Here is a 25,810-nt window from a genome sequence, read left to right as displayed (position 1 = left end):
GGTATTTAGAGACAAAATGTGAATTACTAACAGTATTTAAATTTGTTCTCGTGAACAAGACATTCGTAGATAATGTCGAAATATCGAGCTCCAACAAATAAAAATAAAAAACATGGTAAATATCCCGTTTTAAATACTGTTAGTAATAAAAATAACCATGTTAATTTAAAAACTTATATAAAATGTGAATTGTTAAACCCTGAGAGAATAAGATTATATTACAATATTTTAATAACAATAGTTTTTAATATAAATTGTATCAAATTAGAACATCTTATCTTTTAAAATTCAAAGAAAATAATTTGAATTACTTAAATAGACAATATTGTAAACAATCTCACATTCAAGCAAAATGATATCATAAATAACACTGAATGAAATTAATAAATATTTTCATGTGTTTTCTCTCTCTCTTCTTAGTAAAATAAATAAATAAGCTAAGCACATACTACGTACGCGATTATAGGAGTTAAAAAGTAGTTTTCTTCGTAATTCAATTTTAACCAACATTTTACAAATTTATGCGAAAAAATTGGCAGAATGTTAATGTTTTGCGTCGAAAAGAAATTGTGTTAAAACAATCTTTGGAATCATGGAAATAAGGCGTTTCTAATTATAGCATATTTCGAGCATATTTTAAGGGAATAGATTTAAATGAGCTTCTTTTAAATTACATTTTATTCGAATCAAATATTATCAGCGATCATACCTTTAAATATTTTCATAATTTCATTGCTATTTGAAAACCTGAATATCTGTACTAATGTTGTAAATAAAGTTACTCTCTCTATAAGTTTGTCTGTTGCTCCATCATAGATTTTTTTATTATTTGTATGCTTTACATGTGACGACCAACCCCAAAACATACATTAAAATATAACTCGATATCGTCAAAACCATTTATGAGTTAAATTTACGAACTTTTTCATGAGAGGAACTACGAGGTAATATTGATAACTTATACTGTTTTGTGTAATGTAAAAACAACACCAACAATAAGAGATACCTGGCAAAATTTCTTCTTTTTATTTTTAAATAAATGATCGAATTTACAACTTGTCTTTCATACTTCATTATATTTAGTCTAAGTATTTATTATGAAAATAATGACTTGAATTAATATTTAATCATGAAAAACGTGATCTTACGAATTGGACTGGGAGTTGGGTATTCCCCCGAAGAACGGGAAATATTATTTTATTATAAGTGAAAGATATCGTAAACTTTATTTAATTTATAAGTATTTGATGCAGTCTTTGTCCATTTGTAATTTTTAATACAGTATTACGAGTATTACTCATAATATAGTTACAGGGCTTAGAAGCCAAAAATTCAAATCACTTATGTGGAACTGGTAAGTTTTTATATCGTGATCATCTGTACGGTATTACTTTGTTTTGAAAATTACTGCTTTCTTTTAATTCTACATAGAAAAAAACCCTTTTAAAATTAATACGTTAAAACATATTACGATCCTAATCCACTATAAAATAAAGCTGAAAATTATAGTCCATTACATTTTATTGATTTTTTATTTACAACCTGACAAGCGCACTCCGGCGCAAGGATACGACTGCCAAATAAACAAACTAATGGTTTGGCATCGTCGTGTGCTTTTTCAACTTCAAGAAACATGCGATCAATATTTATTCGTGTATTCTGCTTCGTCTTATAGAAAATTGTACGTTATTAGCAAATGAGTTCATCGGTTCATCGAAAAGAATGCGTTACAGATTTCCTCCAACAAATCAGATGTTCACCTTGAAGACTATTCGATTCTCATCAATATATTTGCAGTTACTATGATTTCTCGAGACCCGAACACAAGTGCCCCGGACGCACACATTAATGTTCACATTCGTATTGTGAATAAACATCGTAATGTAGCAGATAAACTAGGATGGGAGCCAAGACGAAAATATGCCACGCCGCGTTTTTCCATTGGATTTTGCGCTTTGGAAACGGACAGCAGTCCCAACTGACTTCCATTGTTAGTTATTAGATGGAATGCGACAACGCGACCGCAAAAACTAAAAACCCCAACCTTACATGTAACCTCACATTGTCTAATACTCATGTCATCTTCCACAAATATCTGCAGTTTTTATGACTGCGGCGATGTGTTAAAGAAACGAGTATTGCATAACTAAGAACGAAGACGCTTTGTTTGGGTAGTGTAGGTATCGTGTTTTGATATGATCATCTTGGGTATTAAAAATGTGTGAATAATGTACCTAATTGTGTGGTGGTGTTCATTCTGAGTTGTGTGCTGTTTGTGTTGTTTGTGTTTGCTTGCAAGGTCACACGTGGTCATTGTCCATATCACGAGACAGGTCGATGCACACACGTCAAGGTGGGTACGGAAATTTTCATTCAACCGCCTGTTCTATTTACATCGCCACAAATTATAAGTGGCGCATTGCGCGCACTTCCTCCACTGACGTACGGTGTTCGAACCTTCGCGGTTAGTCCGTTCGTAATCGAAGTTTACGACTGGCTTTCGACCCGCGTTCCCGGAATAGGTACATTAGGCGGAAAACGGGCGTCTGTCACCGTCGGACAGACGAGAAGCTATGAAGAGGAAATGATTTCGAATACGGGCGGATTTTACGTAAAGAGGCTTTAATATCCGCGTGAGTCGGCGTCTACGAGTTCAGGATAACGCTAGTGTTTACGTCCGTGTTCACTGTCAAATGTGTTATCTGTTATGTGAGCAGGTGCGTGCGCTGGCGTTGAACGGCGCGTGCGCGGTCTATTTGTGTCGCATCGGTTACATAAAACAGTCATGTCCTCACCTCCTCTATCTTGAGGCTCTTGCGGACCACCTTGCGGGTGACCGCGGTCTCGTATGTTTCCTCGATTGTCTCCGCCATGGTTGCGATACGCGTTCTGCGCGGGCGTCGCGCGCGACTGTTACGGCGGTACTGAGCAGAGTACGGTTATTTTTAGTTTTCAGTCGCCGGTCGGCGTGGTGCGTCTGACTCGCCCAAACGCTCTACTCTAGGGATTTGGGGTTGAGGGAACTCAGGACACTACGCCGACTCGCCACTGGGCCAACTGTTTAATGATTTTATGTCGTCGTTCGATTTGATTGACAGTATAAGCATGTAGATATTAATAATCACAGATGTATTATAGTATAATAAAATAATTTCGTAAAGTACTAAATTAAGATCTCTAAGCTTTGATCCAGGCTTTGGATAATTTCGTAACGAATAAAAAACGGTTTTAAAGCGTTGAACTCACATTAGTTTATAAACGCGATGTAAGTTGCAGACGTATGGAAGATGAAGACACTAAGAATAATAATAATTAAAAGTTTAATTATTATTATTCTTAGATATTATTTGTGAACGACCTATTAACTGCTTTCGTATGTATAAACGCAGCTTAAAAAATAATACAAATAATAATATAAAATTTCAAAAAAAGAATTTACGTGATTTTTTTTTCAGAATTTATAAAATTTCTTGAAAAGGCAATATATGTGATAATAAATATCAAACATTGAAATCTTTATTACTAAGTAATAATAAAGTAAACGAGAAATCCGATTAAACGGATTATTACAAATGATATACATCAGGGATAAGGGAATAAGGAGCTCAACTTTTGTAAACAAGTGTGAATAAATTCCTCTTATAGGGAGAGCAATAAACTTTTAAATCACAATTTTTATACATTTTCTGAATCTAATTAAGTGATCCTTATTCTGTATAACAATTTGTATTTTCGTCACATCATCGTTCTTATGCTTATAAACTTTTTACTGTGTTTTAGACGTAGTACACATGGGATGTCCTCATATGGGTTGTTTAGGCCTAGATTACTAACCTAAAAAAAATGTCATCGCATATATAATAACCGTCGTTATTTTAACTACATATACACGAAAATGAGATTTATAAGATTTAGTGAAATAAAACTTTTATTATCTGTATTTATTTATTGAAAGATAAGATTGTATATTTCACAGCAGATTTTCTGAGATTAAATTTACAAATACCACATATTCTGTCATAGTCACTCATTTAATCGAGATTGGTCAAAATAATGATAATGATGAGCAGGCATTAATGGATGTAAGGGACTGTTATAGCACCTGCCTGTAGACTGTACTTGGGGTTGAACTTCAAAGTTTAGGAACACATTAGAAAATCATATATTTCTTCTTGTATCAAATGGAATGTCCTCTGGTTTCTGGGGAGTTTTACTGACTTTAACGGGAATGGCTAGGTTGGGATAAGGAAATTCATTCACATGAAAGGATTAATCGAAACAGATCGGAAAAATATGGGAAATCGGTAGGGATGACAATTGTGCGATATAATATATAACACTTAATCTTACAATTCAAGTAATTAGTATTAATTTAATTGATTAGTGAGTCTCGTATTTGATTCAATCCTTTGTCTTGGAAAAGATTTTATTTATCTCAAACATTATTCTCACCGTTTAACAACTGAGTCAAACCGAGCCACTGCTTTCCAACGTACTTCCAGTACATAAGAAGATGATGGCGAATCATGGAGATTCGCCATCATCTTCTTATAACTGAGGATTATTTTTTTAAATTAAAAACAAATTTGTTTCTACTAAGTGTGTAACAATAAAAAATATTTTTGAATATATTCAGCATTCAAGTGGACATTACAGTTCACTTTAAACAAAAAGCTATTAAAGTTAGCCGCCCTCAGTTCAATCTAAAAATAAAGAAATTTTATTTGTGCTCATTTCTAATTTTATGGTATATTTAATTGGTTTTATTAATTATATTATAGTTAAAAATGTATTATAACTTCTTATCTCTTGTTATTGCTTATATATATTATATATTTTTAATACAAATTGTGCAATATGGTAGTGCATGGTGAGACTACCTGTAAGTAGTAGAACTTTTGCTTTGATAATTTTGATTTATTTATGTATTTTTTTTATTTTATGTAATATCGTATCTACTGTTGGTTGTCCTGATGAAAATAAACAAATAAAAGGGTGACTTTACGCGGTATCGACTAAAAAATTGGCGCCAGGACGCCGGGAAAGCCGGTGAAGTCGGCGACACGTAAATGCACAATTAGGGCTGTGAAACCATTCCACGATCAAAGCCTTTGTTTTATAGAGGTAAGTACTTTTTTTCTTACATTGGTAACTGAATTTTATTCTATTATTTCAATAGACTCAACTTTTATTTTATCTACGATAAGTTTTACTGTTTTATCCGATAAAGTAACTTGTCTTTTAGCGAACTACTGCTTAAAAACTTAATAAGTCTTCCAAATAATCTGTTCTATTACCTAAGGTATCATCCATCACCTGATGATGATGATGGGTCCTAGTATATAATATGATTATGGAAACTCACGAAGGTTTCCTCACGCTTCAATCTTTCATCGACTATTAATTTCTATTTGTGAACATAGCCTTATTTCTAATCAGCGCCCTCTTCCAGTCAACCTTTTGCAATGGAACTCATTTTAAAATTCGTGGGTAGAAGCAAAACTATGTACAGCATAAGTAAATATTAAGCTTATACAGAAACAATCAATAAATTCAAGCATTAATACTGATATTAATATTAACACATTTATAATATATTTAATAAGATTGATCGTCAGCGATAACTTGATTTAATTAACAACAAAAAACGAAGACAAATTTGATGTTGTACCTACATCCAACACAAAAGGACCAGACTCAATATTTCACATTAAAATATACGTCATTGAAACACTATTATAGCTCGTATTCATCCTATAATCTACCATCAGTATCAGAATCTACCAGTTCCTCATCGCCATCTAGTTTCCAATCCAATCCAATTAGAAAGAAAGAAAAACTTTGGGCATACAAAGACATTATTGCACAAGCAATCTCCTACAGACTACCTGTAGTACATGACAACATCAGCAAGGAATCGAATAGTGCAATTGTTATAAGTATATATGCAGTATCGAAAATAAAATCGGATTAATAGTTTTTATGTGACTCCCGAAATCAGACAGAAATAGCGTATACGATTAGATGATATCTATATTCATATTATGAATGAAAAAGTAACTCTGACTCCGTCTAATGAAAAAGTTACCTCTTCACGCTTAAACCGCTGAAACGATTTGGATGAAATTTCGTATGGCGATAGTATGAGACCCGGAGAAATACTTAGACTTTTTTTAATTCACTGTTCGAAGGGGTAAAAAAAGTAAAGTTTTATAAATTTTGTGCGGTTAAAGCCGCAGGTTCAGCAAGTAAAGATATAGAACTGCTATATGCTAACACGTATATCTAAGTCTGAAACTTGGTGATCAGATTTAAAGTATTTATATAATCAATTAATTCGATTTGGAGCATGATGAAGCCTTCATTTCAAAGTTCGATTCAAGGACAAACAAATGAAACGATGCCAGCTTGATGTCTAGACGTCTGAATATACAACAGATTTTTAAAAGTATTTTTGATATTGTGGTATTTACTTCCCACACAACCTTTCTTTGAAACGGTTCGTCTTAAGCCATTTTATTGTGCTCACTTTTTTTAGCTTTACGAATACCGGTGCGACCTAGTTAAAGCAATAATCATGAGGTTGTTTATAAGACTATGGTCACTAACAGATAACTATAACAGACGTCAAGTATGTTTATGTCACCGTTTTTTTTAGTTGATCACCCAAATGTGTCAGAGAAATAATAGTTAACTAGCGCCATCTGTTGTTAAATCAGAGTACCACGTCACTACTATTAATACCAAAATACTGAGACAGACTCTGATTCATGTGGACCCTGGCCTACCAGGCTAAATTGCTGCGGTAGCTGCAGCTAAGAATGATATCCTCGAGGCATTCTAATTCACTGGCAATGTAAGAAGTATAGAAGAGATGTTGGACCACTCTGCATCTTTTACGGTATTTTTCATGGGTAGTGTTTCAAGGAATTATTTGGATTAATCCCGGCTGCTGTCAAAATTTGAAGCGGCACCTAGATGTCCGAAAATCCACAACATTGCAATTTTTATGAATTTTCTGCCGTGCACAATTCTGTGGAACTAGCTTTTGTCGGCGGTTTTTCCGAACCGATTCGACTTGGGAACCTTCAAGAAAAAACACTTCTAAAAGTCCGGCAACGCATGGGCGGTGGTAGTTACTTTCCATAAGGTTGAACTCCTGCTAGCATGCTACTTTTACCTTAAAAAAAATGCAACACAGCGACTACCAACGCCAGGCAATCATTAAAAACTGATTACGAGAATTTGGTAGTTATTTTTCTTGACAATCAATAATTAAGTGTATAATATTCTGTATTCAATAAAGATTTTTGACTTCGACTATATTGATGTGTGTTATCTGAACTTGAATGAAAATCTTGTTAATATATTTGTTCGGCTTCTTCATGCCGCCGATCGACTTAATGCTCTTTCTAAAATTGACCTAGTTCCCCATTTTTCGCTCTCAACTTCAATGGCTTCTTATTCCCGAACGCACAATAACGAGGATACTCACAACTTCTTATTCTGTTCACTGTAATACAGTTTTTCCTGTTTGCCAGCCCGTCTGCGTAGGTACCATCCACCCATCATATGATCTACCACCAAGCAGCAATATTCTATATATAATTGTTTTCGATTTAAAGGGTTATTGAGGCAGCGTTACTATAATCACACAGGTCTTAACAAATTAGTTCCCAAAGTTATCGCATTAGAGTTGTAAGGTGATAAAGCTTTCTTACGGCGCCGATGTCTATGGGCGATAGTGACTAGTTCTACTATGACGCGATTTGCCGAATGCCATCATAAAATCCTCAAAAAGGTACCTTTTAATCATCACGTGAAAAAACGCTCTAAAGAAATAACTATAAACTAGTTTAATTTATAATAAAACTTGTTTTAATAGTGTTATTTCGCGGCTGCCCAAAAAAGGAATGTAATGTTTTCAGGTTTAATGTATATATGTATGTATGTATGTAATGTATTCTATCATTGTTTTAAATGCAATAAAATAAACAAAAATATGTGAGATATTTAATATTAACTTAAATACTTCACCTGTTACAGAATTAGCACGTTGGGATCGTTAAAAGATTATATCTGGATCTGAAATCGGTCCAGTGTCCTTCCGGTGATTTTAATTTGATTTCATTTGAAAATATCAGCGACTGTTTTTAGCGAGTTTGGTAGATTTATGTCTGTTTTTTATTAAATACTGGCGACCCGCCTCGGCTTCGCACGCTATGCTGCGAAGCAGAGGCGGGTCTGCAGAATGTCTTACAAAGTTCACAGTTTTTCAGTCGTTAGACAATACAAACCGTTATGTCCCTGCGTTTTAAATCTGTAGTATCCTCAAAAAAATCACATAAATTACTTTCCGTAAAGAGGTTTTTATATTAAATGCACAATGTATTTAAAATGCTTAATTGGATAAGCATTCATGCTGTATTGCTTAAAATCGTTTCGAAAATAAACCATTATTTCTCGTAAAAAGTAAAGAATAAAAAATAGTTATTGTGGATTATCCCTAAAAGATAGACATACACCATCAAGAACTTTTTTGAAGACCTCTTTAAGGTGTACAATACGTTAGTATATTATTTTGATCTTTTGAGCCAGCATATGTAATGTAAGCGCAAAAAATGTGTTTATTTACGACATCACTTTGGAAACCTCTAAAATTATCAGTATTTCACTATATTGTGCATGTATATACATATAAACCTTCCTCTTGAATCAATCTATCTATCATAAAAACCGCATCAAAATCCGTTGTGTAATTTTTAAGATCAAAGCATACACAGGGACAGACAGTTGTAAGCGACTTTGTTTTATACTATGTAATAATGATTGTAATCCGACGATGTCTAAAAGTGTTCATGCACACTTTAGTGGCTACATGTGCCGTTACTTGCTGTTTTCCTGTCGTGATGTTTTAGAAACTTGTATATCTATCGTAACAATCAACAATCAGTCTGGTCTTAAGGACAACAAGCGCCCTAGGGCAAGAAGTGTTCCTGCAACCTCCCAAAAAAAATTTAAGAGTACTTTCTGGGGCACTTCATCCATGTTTCAAGACTTGACCATATCGGCGTGGCGCTTCCAATGTGCAGCGCCCGGGCTTTGACCCTTAAAGACAGACCTGATAATGATACAGCATCGTAAGCAGTATAGTTTATCTTTATGTTACGACACGATGTGGGAAAACCATTTTTAAGATAAAATAGGGTACGATAAATTATACACTTAATTTAAAATCAAATTTGTATTTTCACTTCATCCTTACTGCTATAACAATATTAAATAAGCTTAATTAATTATGTATATAATATATTACTTAGGCGTGGCACTTATCTATGAATTATAAAAAATTACATTACACATATTCAATATAACACGGCCAATAAATGCCATCTTCACGAAACGAAACTGTTCATAATATATCTAACCTAAAATTATTATCTATAATTACGCGTGATCTACATTGTCTACACAAATTCTCAACACCATTGTCTTTTGTGAGCATATATTTATTGAATAAAACGATACAAAACTTTTATTGTGGACGTGAAATATGCTTTTTGGCAACATTTTTGGCTCCTTCCCCAAAATATATGAGAATTAATTATTACATTTTCATCAAATAAAACACTTTATAGACTATAGATAATGAATATGACAGTTACAGTTTTTTTAAAGTTAACAACAATGCTAAAATAAACGAAAATATCACAATTCGGGTCTAAAACTAAGATACCTGTTTACGTGTAACTATTCTTACACTAGGACAGTAATATTATGTTATCTATATTCTAAAACGAGTGTTGCCATTAAGACCCAATTTCCCGTTTTCGTTAAGTAGTATATTTTGTATTAAGCTTTGACATTAACAATTTAGGAAGCACGCAATAAAAGTTGGTCGACTGTAAAATAATTATAAACAATTAATAATTATCAACGTAAATATAACCGTAGAATCTCCGCATGTTTAGAACGGTTACTCACGCATTAATTCTGTATCTAATAAAAATATATCTTAGCGAACATTTGTCAGTGTTACTGACCAACATCGATCATATTATCTCGAGAATATTTGACAGAAATTAATAATAATACAGCACTTAAAATGCCTACTGAAATCAATATTTCTGTCAATTGTACAAACAAATAACGGAAAATTGGACCCTTAGCAAAACTTTATTAAATTTAATTTATATACGTTTAAATAAAAGAACAAATGTACTAAAATATTTATTTTCAAATTAGGAACAACATTATTCTACTGAGCCAAAAATCGTACGTGACCACTATTTAATAGACAATACATCGGTAATGTTACTATTACAATAAATTAGGTGCTATAGACTAGACTGTCAGTTTGATGAAAATAAGTGCGAAATAATTTTTTATCGCAGATTCTTACCTGCTTTACGACAAATTAGTGTTTTCAATCACATTAGCGAAAACCAGGCGTGTTTTAGTACTTTAGTATTGGATATCTATTTAACATAAAGTTAAAAAAGGAACAATAAAAAAAAAACACTCAATAAGAGAGGAGTGTTTTTTTTAATAATCTATGATGAGTATTGCAAACAGTGGGTAGGTTCGATTTAACGTTAAGTTAGCAATTAAATCTATTCATTGTCTTAAAAATATTTTTAAAAAGAGTTATAATATTGTTAATGAAAATTATGTGCAGCAAATTATTGTGATATTAAATTGTGTTAAACTTTATTGCTAAAATTGAAGAAATTAAATCTTCAGAAATAAATGCGTTGGCATCATGTCATCGTCCTACATTGATCGTGCAAAAAGTTCATCAAATGAAAACGAAAAACTGCAACATTGACTTTTAAAAATTACCGAATAAGCGATAGCGGAAGACCAATGTGATTGAGCAGAATCGAAAATTGTTATAGCCACATTACAGATTAAAAAAATAAACCATCCGTACCTCACATGGAATGGTCTCATCTTACGACTTCTACCTTTTCAACCAAAAGTCACCTACACACTTTAAATATATGCTACACTTTTAAAAAAGTACGAGCAATCAATCAGTTGCCAAAACGAACAGCCATTACAAATTTGAACACTGTTTATTATCTAGTAAATGTCATTTAACCTTTCCCGTCTGGCATCACGATGCACACTGTCGCAGGTCTTTGTTTATCTGTGTATTTATTATCTGTGTGTATACTCTTAGTTGGAGCACTGTGACATATTTCGTCTGTGGTCGTTAGTTTACATTCTACACGGTAGTTGCAGTTCGTTGTCCCGCAATCAAAGTCCGAATGGGGCACAGAATTCGGGATACTCTCGATGGTTTTCGACTCGTCTTTGAAGGTTGGATAACTGAAATTAAAAAATGATTACTTAGTAAAAACAATTAAAATATACATACATTAATTTTAAACTATTCGATATTAAAACAGTATTTTAATATTACATAATTTGATCTAGATTTAATAGGTAAGCAAGTCAGCTAACACCCAAGCCTAGAAATCCATAAATAATTTTCGATCGTTATTTACATAGATTTATTCACGGGATGTTGCATATGAATAAATATGATCGAAACGTAACTAAACTATTTCATAGTCTTTGTAATAGTTATATATATGACAGCATATAGCAATAAATATTTTCTTTATTAGAATGATCATCACAATACAGTATACTATACTAGTGGCAAAATTGGTGGATTTACTCGATTTATGGTGGACTTTAATCGTTTTTAATGGCTGGAAGACTAAACATAAATAAACAACGGACTTGGACTTTAAATTGATATAACATTATTCGTCAAAATCTAAAATATATATATCTATTCATAAAATTAAAATTAAAATATATATATTCAAGAATGGTTTTTTTTACAAGTAATTTTGAATCTTCTTTTTACAAAAATATATTATGCTTGAAAGTCTACACTAATATAAAAGAGTGTTTTAAATTTCGGCGTAGTTATTTAATTAACCGAGTACCATCAAGTCCAACTAAATCAATTGTGCTAAAATAATGCACACACATGGTGCTGGGAACAATAAATATACAAATTAGTATTTCCGAACTGAATTTATCAAGATTTGAAATCAAAGCTTACTACATTTTTGGTATAAAAATATTTGTTCAAAATTGCTTTGATGAATCATCATACCTTAAAGGAGGTGGAGTAGGGGATCGAGACAGTGGAAAACTGGCTACCTCCCTTGAAATGGCGAGCGATTTGATAGAACCAAATGTTTGCTCTGGACTTAACGGCGCTCCGAGCACTGACGCCATTCCTCTGTAATAAAAATGCAAAACATATTAATATAATAAAAATTGAAAAAGCAAAAATGAATGAATGGGTGAATGGATTAAATAGTGTTTTAATTAAATTAAAAGCTATTAATATTCATAAAATATATTTTATGCATATAAATTTTACTAAAATAATAACTAAAAATTACAGATAAGATACAACAAAGGGCACAGACTACACGTCTGTATCAAAAATTTAACAATAAATAAATAAAAGAAAATACTTTAATTTAATTTAATTTTAAAATATTTTTATTTCGATTTAGTCAATCAATACTCACACAACTGAATCACTGGGTACTAAGAAAGGTAATGGAGGCGGGCACGGCGCATCGGCCCGTGCTGGCGAGGCGGGCTCCGTAGAACGCGGGCAGCGTGGTGTCTCGCCCTCCTCTATCATACCGAGCCAACCACGCAACCAACGGTATAGACCACTAGGACTACCTGTAATAGGCAATCGAAAAACCTTTAAATTTATATGGAGTCTGAAAATTATAGAATTAAGACTAAATTTTATCTTATTGGTAATCCTGTATTATATATAGGTTAATGAAAAAGTATAGTCGAAGAAAGTAAAGAAACTCGATTGGGTGGTTTTTTAAATTTACAGTATTTGATATCAGTTTAATCGAGATGATTCATCCAAACCCATAAATAAATGGTAATGAGTGAACATCGCTGATTTATGCGATTGAGGAACATCGAGGTGAAATAAGAATTACTCTCGGATAAAATTATGATAAAAGAGGAAGCACTTGCTCATTATTACAATATCGTTATATAACATTGAATTGTTTACATGTGATAGCTTCATTTAATTTAACACCATAACATGACGATTCGAAATATTTTACTTACGTGAGTATTTTCTGCTATTCTGTGGACTGAGGGGGTAGAAGTCTCCGTGTATGGGACAATGGAAAGCCAGTCTTCGCTGTCGGCGTTGAGCGGCTCGCATCAACATACATAAAACAATACCTGAGAACAAAAAATATTTACACATTTCACATTGCTGGATGAACAATTTATTTATTATTAGGTTATGGTAAGCGCTAACGCTAGTACAAAAAGCATTGTAACTGACTCAGGTATCGTATATACTAAAACACAGAAATACGGATTGCTTTTCAGCGGTAGAATAAATTATGGTCGTGCCTTTCCAGACAATCCTCCTTCTTACCGAAACTCAGATATTATATCCGACTGATACAACTTTTCTCACCTACCCGAGGTACAAATTGGAACATTCATTTGTACCGCGGGCTGGGATTGCCTTTACGTCAGAGATGATAATACGAGTATGGGTCCTTTTAGAGACCCTATTGGAAATCTTAACTACGACAAACATATTATAAAAGTATTTGGATCCAATAACACCCATACAAAAGATGTGAAATTTAATTGGCATATCACTAATGACTATTAAAAGTTTGAGAAGAAACAAATCATAACAGACGATCATAACTAATAGTTTTAATAACTTGAGCTCAAGCTGAAAATACTTTATTGTCAACTAGTTGTCAACCGCGGCTTCGCTCGCGTAAGGCTTAAAAAATCTATATCCTTGGGGTTCAAACTTACTGTATACCACATATCATCAGATGAACAACAGTATAGATTTAAACATATTATCCTCTTAGTCTTTACATTACCCGTTTTACACGAAAAGTGCCAATGATGTATAGTTAGTGCCTTTAAGCTGAAGATGGTGTTATCATTAGTCAGTTATCTTTTATTTACTTGACATTGTGACGTTGACATATAATCAAACCAAGTTATATACTTCATTCAACTATTTTACAAGTAAATTTGAATCGTAAGAATTAAAGGTAAGACTCATAAGAAATCGTTAGCCATTTCTTTAAAAAAAATTCCAACGTATAAATCGTGATATCAAATTAAAAGTTCGTGAATGACAGTCTCATCGCGTTTATTAAACGTTTTAAATTCAAACGTCACGACATTTTTGTCGTGTCAGCAGTGTGTCATCACGAAGTCGTGTCTGACTCTCAGATTAAACCTAAAAGCAAAACTATTTTGTTAATATGCTTTCATTTCTGTCAAAGGTTACCTTAATATATACAAATAGGTATTATAACAACGTAATTAATTTTATGACGTATTTACCCTACGTCATCTATAAATAGATACGCCCTCACTGTTCCAAAGGGTTAACTTTTATGTATATTTTTAGTATTTTTTTCTTGACATGTTGAATTAAAAATAAACCAATACCTACTATTATTGACAATTTTCCGCAGATTTACCTACCACTTTAACTAAAAAAAAATATTTTTATATGAATTCATAGTCAGTAACTTTTGAAAAATTAAACAATAACACTAAAAATAAGAAAGCCGAATCGAGAACCTCCTTCTTTATTTAGTCGACTAATATAATTACAGCTTAGTAAATTATATTTCGATCACTTTACGACGCGTATTTCGATATGAATTTTATATCCAATGACGTACTTTAGTTATAAATTAATCATAATATGTAATAAACCAATAAAACAATATTGTAGTGTCGAAAATAAATCAACTAAAGAGCCAGGCCACAGGTTTCATACGTTACCCCCTAAAAATCTTGGGATTCCGCATATCAATTGATCTGCGACTGAGAACACCGCTGTGCTTCAAACTCATATGCCATGATCTCTCTTATACAAGGAGTTCAGGTAGGATTTTCCGTCACGGTTCTCTTAATGATACAATAAATAAGGTTCTTATCACCACCGACGCTCCTTCTCTTATTGAGCCCCGTGGAATTAAACGTGACAATGGCAAGAGTTCTGATTGACTGACATTGGTTCGCTGTCACCGTCTCATATCATCAGAGAAACAATATTAAGGACCGGAAAAAGCCGAAGCGAACAAACGATCCAAACATTCGTGTCTTATTCCAAATTATGTTTTTGTCCGATTTGCTGTTGGAACTTGGACCTCGCCTTATTGCCTCCACTGGTGACAGGTGGTCTGGTTCATTTTTTGCCCAGAGTATTGATTTTGCGATTCAACAGGGAAATGCTGCTAGCATTCTTGCTACCATTCCACACGGTAATTATTTATACGGTAACGATACGGTATGATCTTGCAGAATAGTTCGGCTGTATTGTACAAGCTTTACTTTAATGTCGTGTGAAGCGATTATTATCTAAACGTCTAAAATACAACTAAAATTTGAATAATTTTGTATCTTATTGTATTATATATATTACCGACAGTTTAATTAATTTAAATAAGGTCGCTATTAAAACCCAAAACGGACGAAAGAACAAGCAAAATAAATATAGAGTCTTTGTTAAAACCACACGGATAAAGCAGTGAGCGAAATTAGAAGATATTTAGCGTCATGCTCTGAATACGCAAGGGTCTAATTAGGAGATCCCGTGTTTTGTTTGTAATATTTATATAAAGATAAGCTTATTTCTCATGTTATTAAACTACCTTAAGTAACTCTTTTGTAGAGCAATGTCAACGTCATTTTTACGAAATAATTTAAGAAAACGACTGATCAAAAAAATTAACTGACACATCAACGGATGTTTCTTTGCAACATAATATTAAGACAAGTGAGTTTATAATAATATATTAGTGAGTGAGACAAGTGAGTTTATAGGACTAGACTTCATGTTATTTAACAAAACCGCAATAGTTTGCGCACAATCTTGAGGGTCAATTGTTTATCTGTTGGTAGTTATCAACTTATTAATTAGTAATATAATGCTTCAAACTAGACTATGTACAGTTAGATTGACATATTATAAAAGAGCATCAACATGCTTCAAATTATTCAAGAATAAAAAAACAATTGTAACCCTCTGTCTTACAAAATTAATTGGAATCCTGGCCCCTATATTAGTAAGCCCATGTCTTAAGCGAAAGTTATTTGAAAAAAAAAAAGAATTCAAACTACGATTTCTATAAGGCATGAACCTTATTTCAAAAATTTTGATTTCCTCCAAAAACAAAAGGTTCTCGAAATATACACCTAAGAGACGAATTTTCAATGTCGCAGAGAAACAGAGCCTCTAAGAAACAATACAGTGACTCTACTCTGTTTGAATACACGGTATGTTTCTGTAATTTGAATGAAAGTCAAGGTACTTCGGCTTGGAATGTTGTATACAATTCGTTATTTGTTGTTATTTGTGTATCTGTTTTGTTTCGTAACAAAGCTTGAGTTGTAGACTTCGTGATATCAATTTGCATAATTCAACTGAAATATCCTTTATCAATACTGCGCCGTATAAAACATTACGATCTACGAAGAGACATTTTAATTCATCATCCGTAGTGTTTAAAAGAGTTTTGTCTACATTTTCGCTTCCACCAGCTATGATTTTATACAGTTTATAAAAAATATATTAGTAAAAATAAATTCATATACAATAATGTTTCCCCAAAATGGTGATCTGGGTGCAATTTGATTTGCTTTCGAAATTAACTACAATAACTACTGATCAAAGAATGTACAATATCATTTTAGTGCAGTTATTACGATAGATGGCGTTGAAGTCAAGTTATTAATAAAATATATATTTGTAGACCAGACTTATTATTGACATTACATAATTAGTTTTGTGCCAAAAAGGAAATCTCAAAATTGGACCCAATAGGTGTCGTATGAGAATTATTCTAGTTGTCCAATATCATACACAAATACTAAATTAGGTATAGTTCTTAATGCATACACAAATGATTTTAAGAAAAAACCGAATATCACAATTTTATATAGATACGAAATTCTTAGAGTTTTACTACACGCATTAAAAGCAAGGAAACAGAACACTTTAGCAGTAAAGAAATAAATATTTATTAACCAGTCATTAATTTCAAATTTTTGATGTAGCTTTACATACCCTATGTTTATGTCAATATTAACAAGACGATTACAGTTTAAAGTATTAATGTTTAAACACCCCAACGTAGATATGATTGATATACTTCTATGTCTATCAATCATATCATATAAACATAAAGAAATGTATATAAAATTAAAACAAAATAAACATAATTCTAAGTACGTCGTCGGTGCGTAAAAACTTCTAACTATATTAATCGTAAACAATCATGTTAATAGCTTATGAATTACAAGCTCATGTACAGAGTACACAAAGGGTAGAAATATCGCGTTAATTCAGACTTAACTTAAGGTTATGCAAACATGAACTTACCAGCTATTGTCATAAGAGCGCCCGCGACAATGCAAACAGGGCCAAGGACACGTGAGTTGCCCGTGAACGCGATCCTCGCTGCGTAGTGGTCAGGCTCCTCATTTTCACCGCAACCGCGATACGACGCCGCTGCAACAAAACATAATCACTTTACATACTTTATTTTGTATATGTATCTATATTTATAATAAGGACGTTAAATCGTTTTGATCCTACGTCTGTAGTTTACGGATGAGTCGGATTACCATTCCATCGGAATATTTAGTACATTTGTCTTATCTGACGGCCGATTTTCCTATGCTTCCGGCAAATCTGCCGTCGATGATAGCTAAAATCGGTCAGGGGACATCATAATTTATAATGTAAGGCTTCGCTAATTTGCTTCGTTGAACGCGTTAACCTTTAGTGGATTACGTGTGTATGTATGTAAATATGTATTTGAATTAGCGCTACAGTTCTAGAAATGCCCGCAACATGATTATGCTTTATTAAACTGGATCAATTTTTTTAAAGTAATGCTGTCACGTCCAAATAATTAATAATTACTAATTCGTAACTAAATAGTTACTAGGAAGGAGTGACCGACAAAAAAATATCGGGAGGGATTCAATGTCTGCATCCTTTAAGGCACGTGGATTGCATTCCAAAACGGTGGTAAATAAAACGATAAGTTCAAAACAAATCTTGAATAAGAATTGAATCACAAAAGAGAATAAATGAAAAAAAAAAGGTTTTATGAAAAATCTTTCGATTGTTTCTGAAGTCGATTTGAAGGTAAGATACAAAAAAGGCATTAATCGTAATAAATTGTCGTAAAAGTAGACAAAAAGCAGCGACTAAATGTCTCTTGAGAATTCACTTTTCTCGTTAATCTTTTGTTTAAATGAGAATAAAAGACGGTATTATCAGAGGAATTCCGTTCTTCAATACCTCCATTGTTCTCAATTCATCCTTGGTATTTAGTACATGTTCGTGTTTATATCACAGTTCCTATCATGAGGCATAAGCTATATATCTTATAGGATTATCTAAACAATCTACACTAATGCTATCAATCCGAATTTAAACATGTCTTTTTATCTGTTTGGACTTCTTTCACGTCCAAACTACTGAACCGAATTTGATTAAATTTGTTATGAAGCAAGTTTTAACTCCTAGAAAGGACATAGGCCTTTTTATTTCTGACACCTGATGACTAAGTCCTAAAATGCAAGCGAAACCGCGGGCGTATTATTTGTCGACCTAACCTAATACAGTAATGCTATTAATAGTTACCTACAAAACATTTTGACAAAGCTTTTCATCATTAAATCTAATTCATTCAAAAGTGAACCTTAAAACCGAACCAACAAGAATTTAAATAGTATAGAAAAAGATTATCATCGTACATGTAAATGTTTATTATCAAATACAAACAGAACAAGAGCGATGAAGGGTTTTCATATGGAACATCGTTCCCATTAATCTTCACTTGGAGTTCACTGAACTTTGAAGATTCAAGACACATTTGAAATGGTTGTGTCTAAGTGAAGTATGACGTCATCTTTCAACAGTACTTGGTTTATGAGACTGCTGAATGTATTGCAATTATCGTAAATACTTAACAAATGCAACGGCTGACTTTTTTTTCTGCTTATGTATCGGTTCCGAAATAACTTCTGCAATATTTATTTTAAGCGAAATCTCTACAACCAGATATTGATAATTTTATGATACGATACAATTGGGACCAGCAACCTGATCTCCAAATGAGTGCCTGGAAAACCACAATGACAGAATAATTTTTTTCTTCTTTTTATTAAGAACCAAAACAGAATGTGTTACATTTTGCGAACAAGCAAAAACCAAATGTAAGAGTTTAGGTATGTTAAAACAATTTCGCTTTGTTATTTCTTAATCAGCTAATAATACTATAACAAATATGAACCATACATTTAACATCATCCCTAAGTTGTTAAAGCCCTTGTTCGTATAAGTACCCATGTTTGGAGTCACTAAAGAGAAGACGGTACCTATCCAAATCAGCTTAAGCTGTACCAATAGACAGAAATCTTCTATGCCTTCTAGTCTATTTTCCTGTCGCGTGAAATTATTTATTATTCATTTTTTCATTTTTTGATTCATAGATATTATTTCACAATTGTGTCCACTCTATGGGCAGTGAATTTGTTGGTTCGTAAGATTTAATTTATCTTACCAGTAAGAACGCATCCAACCAGCATAAACAGGAACCCAAAGATAGGAAGAATGATCTGGCAATTGGCGGCAACTACCACCCCAGCGACCGCTAGACCACCTTCTACTTTTTCCACTCGCAGCCGCGATATGGCGGGAGGACATCGCGGCTTGCCAGCTGGAGCACGCACCAACGGCTCTCCGGGAGTGGACGTCGTCCTACGAAAAATAAAACATTTATTATAAAAATGTGTACTTTGTGGCATAACCAAATCTGTCGAGATTTAAAAATAGAAAATAGAAAATGTCTATATAAAAATAACATATCGTTAAGGTTTAAATATTTTTTTAACTAGTCTGAGTTAGTAATTAATGCATTAATAGCTCCACAGGACTGTAGAGCTATTAATGCTGTAAGAACAATCCCGAAAAATTGTCTGACAGTGAAATGCGCCAATGACGATTGGAATAAAGATTTCCAAAATAAGAACCACTTCTAGTTCTTCTAGTTCTGAAAGAACAGAACAACTGAATGGAATCTTCATAAAATGGAAAATTTTGAAATTCTACTGAAAAATGGCGTTACGATAAATTGCCAAAATACGTAAGTGTTAATATATTTATCGTCGTTCTAAATGTAACAATAAACATTTGCACAGGGTATTGCATAAAGCGTGTTTAACGGACAATGCCGCTGACGTTTGACATGTGAAATTTAATTTTAGTGAAACGCGGAAATTTCGTTGACTGTTTGTCAACGTTACAAAATATCACATTGTTCGTAAGTAGATTTTGGTCTGTTTAAGGTAAATCGACTTCAGCTCCGATTGACTGATCACCATGAATGTATTTTTTCATTGAGAAGGTTAAAATATTAATTTTGTCGTTTGTCGCTACTAGATGGCGCTGTAACACAGTTTTATTTTGTTCAACTGTAATTAAACGAATAATATAGCCATTTAACTTTTCTTTAGCTCATATATATATATATATATATTTAATTTATTCCAATACAATTAAATTATAATTGGTTGTCTAATCTGTCACCAAATATAGATCATTCATATCCGTTAAAAAGTATTAATGCCTTTTTTGGCTTAAAATATTTTAATAATTTTATAGTGAAATTAGGAAAGTTGATTACCTTGCATCAATATATTTAATACTTGATCCGAACTGTACGCGGGTTTCAGTTTTATGTTCCATATATTAATAATATTTAAATTCGTAACAAAAAGCTCTTGAAAAATTTACTTCGCTATTGTTTAAGATCCGTCACGTGTAATATCCAAGTCTGTTCTTAATTGGTTTTTATATAAAAAAACTGTTTACTTTGTCTACGATCACTCGATTCTTATGATGAGTGTTATATAGTTTTATAAACCTTAGATAATATCGATCTAAACACATTTTCGTAATCCGCTTTAATTAAAATTGGCACTTTTACGATTTCTTTGTTTTTCTTCGACTGATTGATTTATTGATAACGTAATGAGCTAAAATCGTAGGTTTATAACCGATTCTGAGCCATAAAGTTTTTATATATTTTTTTCTAATAAATAAATCAAATCGGTAATTTATGTCTATGAAAATACATTTTAATCTCATTATTATGACTTATGAATAATAAGACTAAAAAGTAAAAAAGTTTAATGACATAGAGTTTTTATATGTTGTTTTTTAATCGTACTTCATTTATATCTTTCACATGCAACTATCCTTGCATATTATATTTAGTCGCCTATAAAATTAATTATAAGCATAAATTAATTAGTTTGATTAATTTAATAATTGTATGCTATATTCGAACAAGTGATAATGTACCTCTAATCTCTTATAAGAGTTATAGAAAATGGAGGTTGTATTAGTCCCTGGCATACACTTAGGTACATCTTTAAATCCGAATAATTATAATATAATTGAACAAAATTTTTTTTTCCCCAAAAAAATACTAAATTTATCAGCTATGAATAACGTTCAAGATACGTGGGCGCCATTTTGTAAGCAAAATTCATATTAATAAACAAAGAATAATGTTAAGAAATTTCCTCATACCATATTACAATATGTTATTTATGTCTTCGAGTTGGAAAGACGTATATAATGTCGTTTGGAATTATTCTTTTTATGGTATAATCTTAGCGGAAGACATATTTTCTAAGATAATATATAATATAAAGAAACTAAATGTTATATATAAAAATAGATCTTGTGTATTTGATATTAATAGAGTGATAATGTTTGACCGATCAACGTGTTTTATTGAGAATAGTATTGGGGTTCTTTCTTTTCTTTCTTCCGTACCCGGACAGGTTACTACAGACCAGTCAGGAAGAACCCTCGAGGATTCCACCTTTACCAGTGCTTTTCCTCACCGATAGCCTCCGCTACAATGACAATCCTTAATGGCCTGAAATGCCAAGGCCATTTATAACTCACCACTAGATGGCGTTGCAGTACATCAATCTATACACTTCGACTGTTTATCATGAAAGCGATTGAAATAAATTTGATCACGGAGAATATTTTGTGCTTAATCGGATAACAATTTTCAAACAAATTTAAACTTGCTTTGCAACATAGGTATGTCAGTTATATATAAGCATCATTGACTAGACTTTCAATCACTTTAATTTCTGTTTTTTTTTTTAAAAGAGTACGGTTTCAATGAAGTTTCGACGGAGAAGAACATCGAGAACTCTTAGTTTTTTGTATTTGTCTAAGCATATATTCAGATATGCAATGATTTGGTGCTGATTTTAATCAAATAATGTAAGGTCTTCTGCTTTATTGAAAAAAATATCAAATTTTGAGGAAATGTGCAGTTCAATTCTGTTAGTCTTCGTATCTCAGTTCTGAAATGTTGGAAAGTGATTAAGCTGATACGCTATTTTGACCCGTGTAGCCTTTAAGTGTCATAATTATTATAATCATAGTGGCATTTCTCTATCGTATTGAGTTTTCAAGTTCTTATAAAATAGTTCGACAGATAGAACTATAAATAATAGACGCTTAAGTATAACAATGACTTTTAATTTGTGACCAGGGAACACACGTTGTATATTCTTACAAAACGAAGTTTAAATCTGGCATCAGTTCAAAATATTATGTAATCTATTTTTACAAAAGAGCGATGGGATATTTGTCTCAAATACGAATATACGTTAAAACGAGATAAATATATATTTCTCAATACATTCCTGCAAATGAAATATATATATGCTGTTTAATCTGTATGACTTTATTGATATTACCCGATATATTTAAATATGCAATAGGATTCGATAACTCCAGTACGGTTTGGAAGACTTCGTAGCTTGGTAACTATGGATATAAAAAAATGTTTACGGAAGACTGACTAACGTTGATGCCTCGAAAATATTTTGTTTATTTTTATCTTAAAGCAGTATTGCGCGAAGGTTTCTGTTTTATATTGTAACCAGTATCACAACTCTTAGTTATTTTCAAACAATTTAATACATTTATTTGATTAAGTTTTTTGCGTTATCAGATTCGTTTATGCTATTTGATCGTGTATATTTCAATTACATATAATACGTTGTAATACATATACATATGTTAATGTAAGAACATGGTATTATATATAGAGTAGGAAGTTTTACTTAATTAATAATTACATATTTAAACACACTGTTTTATTACGAATTACGAGATCTTTCAATTACCATAATTTATTTTCATTTCAATATTTTCGTTTACTAAATTATTTTTTATTTGTAAAATTTCGCGGCGGGTAATCTCAGTTTTAATGATTTTGATAACGCGCAACCCTGAACAAAAGTGAGACATGTCCTACCAATTGTATTTTCAACACTCGTGTAAAGATTATTAAACCATATTCAATGTCCATTAAGAACGAAAATATTAAAAACTTTTCAGAGTTTGATTATTTTAAACTGTATATTTTTTTCTTTTTTCACGACAAAAATGTATACCAATAAAAATAAAGAAAGATTATATTTCGTAGCTACTAATTATAAAAATAAATGGTCTCGGTGCCAATTTGTCTTAAAGTTCGGAAAAACTTTGACGTTTACGTCATTTCTATATTATAAAAAACTGCTTAGCTAAATTAGATAAATACTTATCTATTATACTTCTAACAAAGAAATCAGTTAAATCATTTGCGCATTCTTTAAAAGCGATGAAAACCTTCACACACATACATATGTACTTTCATACACACATAGATATAACACAAAAATTATATTAAAAAAAAAGAACTTTTAAAATTCGAACGTTAACGCAAAACGAATACGATTTCGGTTTTTAAATTTTATTAAATGTACTCAACTTAAAGCTACCAGTGCAATTTCAAACTCAGCATTTAGTTTTTCAACAGCAAAAGTCATTGATGCATTAATTTTTTATACGGCGAATTGAACAAGAACACGAATCGGATTAAACAGCGTTGCACTTTAACATTCATAAAATGTACTGATATTGATTTTCGATGTAATATTAATTTATTTTAAAATCAGTTTAAGCGTTACTATTTAATAACAACCTGTAAATGTATGTATGCTTGAATGCTTCAATGTTAAACGCATTTGACCACGGATGTTTGATGGACATATCTACATATATCTTTGTGTTAAATCTAAACATATAATTTTTTTAGTCATTAGACATGTACAAATTATCTACTCAATAGCCGATTAATAAATGAATACTAAGAAGATAAGATTTTCGAACACGAGTATTTGTTGTTTGAGCTCTTTTATTAAAGAGCTCATATTAGTTAATTTCTTCTTAAATAAGTAATATCTGCTAAAACGTATTGTCAGTACATTTGATGAATCTCTCCTATTGTTTTGATTGGCTGTATTAAGCAGGGGGTCAATTCTGCTAAAATTCCCAACTGAACCGCAACTGGATTAAAAACATTTAAGAAATTCTCACATACTAAATTAAATGTTTACACATAAGGTAGATAATTAATGAGCCACGTGATAATAAGGAGTCACTTTCGTCCATAGACAATTCATCTATTAAATGTCTATATGTTACCAACGTGATCTTAGACTGTGACTTTTGTCTCTATAGTTATAAGGTCTTACTAATTAAAATGAAACACATACTAAAAAAATATTTGGTGTGAAAACAATGTTGGGAGAATAATACCCACCCAGACACACAAACAGCTTTAGCACCGGAAATTAAGGCAATATAACATGTAAATTGAATAGTTGCGGAAATTAATACAACCATCAATGATTGAACGAGCGATACCTCTCTAGATATAAATATACAGATGATCGCTTAATCCATAGCAACGACGCAAGCGCTAAATATATCCGTGGACCGCAAACAGCGACAGTACATGCATCGTATTACGATTGTAAAATAGGATTTTACACAAATAACGTTCTGATTGCTCTCTTTATGGAGTGCGAGTTCAATTTCATCGAGTCACTTTCATTGAATCGGATTAAGTTGCTAGTGTTGGTCGGAAAAAGGAGTGCCATTTCGTATATTTTATGATTTATCACGATTTAAATTGGTGTTGATTTGTACTGTGAATACCCGTCTCGGCTTCGCACGGGTAGAAAAAAACCGACCACATAAAACGTTTGTTTTGAACGACAATGATACTACAAATTATAAAATTGCTGTTTTTATAGGCCAGACCGTCTTAGGCTTACGCAAAAGTATTGTTAAGTTAACTGATGAACTGCTCAATACTTCTTGTTTAATTCCTTCCTGATTATTTTCTTGATTTTACACCTGTAGTGTATCACAATTAATATATCTACACAAATATCATAAAGGAGAAAATTTTCGTTTGTATGTAAGGGTAATCTCCGGAACTCCAATTCAATTCTTAACATTTTTTCACTGGTAGAAAGCATTATTATTGCTGAGTGCTCTTGGGTATAAATTATATTTGTATCATAATATTATAACATACCCATACGACGTAACTAATACAAAGATAAAGAATAGTAAGTAATAGTAAATCATAGGATAGAAACATATATGGTAGTATGTTGGTGTTGGTACAAATCATCGTAGTACTTTTACGTTTTCTATAAGCTCGTTACGGCAGATGCGATAAAGATATAAAAAATGTGTACACCCGTTAATGTCGAGGCAATTTTCGTTTTTTTATTTTAATGTTTAATCAACTGTTCGCTTTTTTTTCGGTTT

At 32.1% G+C, this 25,810-nt stretch overlaps 2 protein-coding genes across 3 annotated transcripts in view; both read right to left on the bottom strand.

Moving 5' to 3' along the window:
* The window catches only part of LOC125065467 (tropomodulin-1), an 84,159-nt gene extending 81,210 nt beyond the window's left edge, over nucleotides 1–2,949 (bottom strand). Inside the window, exon 1 of the mRNA XM_047673054.1 lies at nucleotides 2,796–2,949. Coding sequence (XP_047529010.1) covers nucleotides 2,796–2,873 — 78 coding nt within the window. The 5' untranslated portion in view covers nucleotides 2,874–2,949. The remainder of the gene's footprint in view (nucleotides 1–2,795) is intronic.
* A 6,735-nt stretch (nucleotides 2,950–9,684) lies between these two features.
* Nucleotides 9,685–25,810, bottom strand: part of LOC125065154 — a 96,121-nt gene continuing 79,995 nt past the window's right edge. For both annotated transcript variants that reach the window (XM_047672623.1, XM_047672625.1), the window contains exons 2-7: nucleotides 19,662–19,858; nucleotides 17,465–17,593; nucleotides 13,144–13,263; nucleotides 12,567–12,729; nucleotides 12,140–12,268; nucleotides 9,685–11,334 (exon numbers count right to left, since the gene is read on the bottom strand). In XM_047672623.1, coding sequence (XP_047528579.1) covers nucleotides 11,100–11,334; nucleotides 12,140–12,268; nucleotides 12,567–12,729; nucleotides 13,144–13,263; nucleotides 17,465–17,593; nucleotides 19,662–19,858 — 973 coding nt within the window. In that variant the 3' untranslated portion in view covers nucleotides 9,685–11,099. The remainder of the gene's footprint in view (nucleotides 11,335–12,139; nucleotides 12,269–12,566; nucleotides 12,730–13,143; nucleotides 13,264–17,464; nucleotides 17,594–19,661; nucleotides 19,859–25,810) is intronic.

The sequence above is a fragment of the Vanessa atalanta genome, chromosome 7 (genome assembly GCF_905147765.1).
Source record: "Vanessa atalanta chromosome 7, ilVanAtal1.2, whole genome shotgun sequence".
In the NCBI taxonomy this organism is placed as follows: Eukaryota; Metazoa; Arthropoda; class Insecta; order Lepidoptera; family Nymphalidae; genus Vanessa; species Vanessa atalanta.
This window is presented reverse-complemented; position numbering and strand designations above follow the sequence as displayed.